Below are 3,917 nucleotides of genomic sequence, written 5' to 3' on the forward strand. Positions count from 1 at the left end.
AACTAAAATTTAATATTAAAATGAGTGGGGGATTGTTGGAACATTTTAATATTAAATAATTAAAATGAGTAAATGTTATAAAATAAATGTAAAGATGTGGAGTGAATATGGAAGATGAAGAGTTGTGAAAAATGTTTAATCCCACATTGAAAAGGAGAGAGACTTTTTTATTCTTTTTAATTGTGGTGATTAATGGGCTAACATGAATTGTCTCAGATATTGGGCTAGATACGTGCGCAAGGGTGTTCTTTCTGGTGGAGTTTTGGGCTTGAACACTTTGTGCAGAGGTTGTTCTAGTCATACAACACTTGTTGGGCTGTTGTATCCTGGGGGAGACAAGTCAGAGAAGGTCTGCACCGGTTATAAGAGTTGGCCAACCAAGGGCTTGAATCTCCTTAGAGAGAGCGAGTGCCACGCCTCAGTCCAAATAGTGTTGTGTATTTCCTTTCTTTATATTAATAATATTCAGAAGTACTATTCAGTTTCTCTTTGTGTATTATTTCCATTATTATTGTGTTTGCACCAACAGTTTTTGTTTGTGATTTTTTTGGTTAGGGGTTGGGTGGTGGCTGTGGTTATGGGTGGTTTGGCTGTGGGTTTGTGGGTAGTGGAAGAGATGATATTGAGAATAAAAAATAATATTTTAATAAAGTGGTAAAAAATATAAAACTTTTGATGTCAGATGTATTGTAAAATGAGTTGTTAAAACAGATAAAGTAGATTTTTGAGATGGTAAGTGCTAAATTATTTGATATGTTTGATGAGAAGGATCTTAGGGCTGAATATACTTGACTCCCTTTCAATTTCATATCACCTGGTAAAAAATTAAGACAAACGTTAACAACTTACAAAAATCCATGTAAACTCTACACTTGAATTGGTGCAACAATCATGAAAAAAAAAAAAAAAAAAAGGTAACTCAAAGTAAAATTTATGAAAAGAAAGGTTGGATCAACCTCGCCTATAAGACTTGAAGAAATTGTAGGACAGCGACATTGAGACAACCTTACTCGGTGTTTAAAACAATTGACACACTTTGTATTGATTTGACCCTTAAATTACCAAGGTTTGAACTTGCTAATTCAGAACAATCCAAATGCATTAAATTGAAACCAATGGTCTTTCAAGCATTTCCTTTTCAGACTTCTCGTCCAAACTAATCACCATCTTGGACGTATCGAATCCTGTTGTTGAATTCGATTTCCCTTCAAATTCAACCACATACCCTTTATTATTGTAGTGTACTAAACGTGGACTATGTAACACTCCCATAGACCTCGACTTGCTTAACCTTACCGTTGGCATTTTCACTGCCACCCCAGGCTTCCTCCTAGCTAACAAAGATCGAGTGGCTCCCACATTCGAATCCGACCCCACTTTTATTTCGCTAAAATGACCGACAGATCTCGATCTAACCATTCGATCACCGATAGTTTCATTCGTGGTAAAGATTGGATCTAGTACTCCAGCGTATTGTGTCCATTGTAACGACGGCATGTGTACACTTTTAGTCACGTTTCTTCGTCGCAACAAAATCCCTTCGTAAATCCCTTCATTTCCATACTCTGCACTCGAGACACTGGATACTTTCCTATTCCTCCTGCTTCCAAGTTTCGTATTGGCATTAACATTAACATTATCAACCTCTTCACTACGATCATACGCTTCCCACTTCATCAACGGCCGAGATTCCTCCACGCGCCCCACCCGCCGTTTCAGGTTATTCCAAATCGGCGGCGCGTGAGCTTTTTTGGCTACGAGTTTCAAACACTCCACCACTTCACTCATCGCCGGACGCTTCTCCGCCGTCGATCTAACGCATCGCGCGGCCAGAACCGCCATGTTTTTAATCACCACCGGATTCGGCGGAGATCCGACCCGAACGTCACAAATTCCGGCGAAATCTCCTCGCTTAATCAACGGAACCGCCCAATCCACCACCGACGGCGGGCTGTAATTCACATCAATCGCGTGCCTCCCGCTGATGATCTCCAAGAGCAAGATCCCGAAGCTGAAAACATCGCTCTTCGAACTCAGATCCGACGGAGCGAGATAATTCGGATCCAAATACCCCAACGTACCCGCCGGAGGCGTACACTTCACCCGCACGTCTTCCACGTGTCCCCTCAGGGCCAAACCGAAATCCCCGAGCCTCGCGTTCCCTTTCTCGTCGATCAACACGTTCGACGACTTGATATCTCGGTGAATAACAGGCGGATTCGCCGAGTGTAGTACTTGAACCGCTTTCGCTATTTGAACCGCGAACCTGACCCGACGAGTCCACCCGGGTGGCCTCGAAGTTGAACTTGAATGCAATATCTCATATAACGAACCGTTAGGCATGTACTCAACGACAATGAGCTTGTTGTCGTTTAGGGAGTCAGAAGAAAAGCCCAATAGATTCACAAGCCGAGGGTGGTGTACTCTGGATAGAATCTCAATCTCGTTCTCCGCTGGGCTTGTACAGTTATTACAGTTGGTACAGTTACTACTCTGTTGGTTTTGGAATCTTCTATTCGTTGTCGTTGATGAGTTATGTAGCTTTGTTTTTTTAACGGCGGCGATGAGCTTCCCATCGTCGAGGACGGCCTTGTAGACACTGCCGTGACTGCCTTTGCCTAAGAAAAACTCGGCGGAGAAACCGTTTGTTGCGGCGACAAGTTCGTTGTAATAAAACTCTCTGATTTTTCTGTTGTTGTTGTGGTTGTTGTTATTATTGGTTTTGTACTTCTGGGTTTTTGGTTTTCTTCTGTTTTTGCTGAGATCCCAATTGTGGGGATCGCATGTGGCTATTGCTGACTCTGCATTGCATGAGAAATATCCCATAATTGAAAGAGCTTTGGGGTTTTACTTTTTTTTTTTTTTTCTCAGGTGCGTTCTGTGAGAGATAAGGAGTGAGGCTTTGAAATTGAAATGAGATTTGATGAGAGAATAAAGAGAAGGTGGTGGAAAATCAAAAGAGTTTGAGAGGCAAAAGCCATTACTTTCAAAGGTGGGAGTGGGGGGTTATGGTGTCTATAACTAAAGTCTTATCTATGTGATTTTTACAGCTATGATATGATAGAGATTAGAGAAATGTGAAATCAATCAAAGTTTTTGAATATTTTTTTGAAATGCGAATGTGTGTGTGAGAATATTTTATTGGTTTTTACATGCAAACGCGTGCAACTTTGTAGTGGGAATTTCTCTTTCTTGGGTTTGGGTAAGTCTAAAGAGGTGGGGTCCATGCATTTTGACATCGGCAGTGTTTATATTTCAAGAAAAAAAAAAAAAAAAACATTGACAGTGTTACTTTTACTTTATCTTTTTCTTTATCATCCTCATCTCATTTGATTATTAAAAGTTTCCAGTCAGATATTTCAAGCATGAAAATTAAGAATGGAACAATGATTAAAGGGATCATTAAAGTCATTGACAAATGCTTATTTTGACCTCTTCTTTATTTCTAGTGAGTTTTTGGCTAATTAACTGCTATGCACTAGAGACAAATACTAGCTTGGCATCTTTTTATTTTGTTGGGTTTCCATGAATACTCTCAATTTTGTTTGATACCATTAGTGCAGATTAGTTTGGACTTTGGAGTTTGCTGTGAGACTAGGGACCGCAAAGGGGATATAATTGTTGGAAATGACAAGACGTACTTGGATGATTATCTTCTTCTTTTTTTTTTAGGAAAAGATGAATAGATGATTATCTTCTTGTGAATGATCGGTGACACAATTTTGGTGTAAGTAATCAATTTGTTTGCTTGTGTCACGTGAGCAAACGGTCTGCGGTTAGACTCTGAATCTGGGATATTGGCCTATTGGAGGGGAAAGTCGAGAAGATTGATTAACCATGAAGTCAATGTTCTAAATAAAAGCGTAAACATATTTAAGGCATGGGAATCCCAGATAGCAACCGAAGAAAATATATTT

General features: G+C 40.0%; 1 protein-coding gene across 1 annotated transcript; it reads right to left on the minus strand.

Annotated features, from left to right (window-relative positions):
• Nucleotides 1-1,014: 1,014 nt before the first annotated feature.
• Nucleotides 1,015-3,126, minus strand: LOC115961039 (serine/threonine-protein kinase-like protein At1g28390). Its single transcript, XM_031080090.1, has one exon. It carries the CDS (start codon nucleotides 2,824-2,826, stop codon nucleotides 1,102-1,104), a length of 1,725 nt encoding a protein of 574 aa, XP_030935950.1. The 5' UTR covers nucleotides 2,827-3,126; the 3' UTR covers nucleotides 1,015-1,101.
• Between the last annotated feature and the right edge of the window lie 791 nt (nucleotides 3,127-3,917).

The sequence above is a fragment of the Quercus lobata genome, chromosome 9 (assembly GCF_001633185.2).
Source record: "Quercus lobata isolate SW786 chromosome 9, ValleyOak3.0 Primary Assembly, whole genome shotgun sequence".
In the NCBI taxonomy this organism is placed as follows: Eukaryota; Viridiplantae; Streptophyta; class Magnoliopsida; order Fagales; family Fagaceae; genus Quercus; species Quercus lobata.

Bases quoted from the DNA above. Each gene is read 5' to 3' on its own strand.
- LOC115961039 (XM_031080090.1), bottom strand. From the start codon at position 2,826: ATGGGATATTTCTCATGCAATGCAGAGTCAGCAATAGCCACATGCGAT.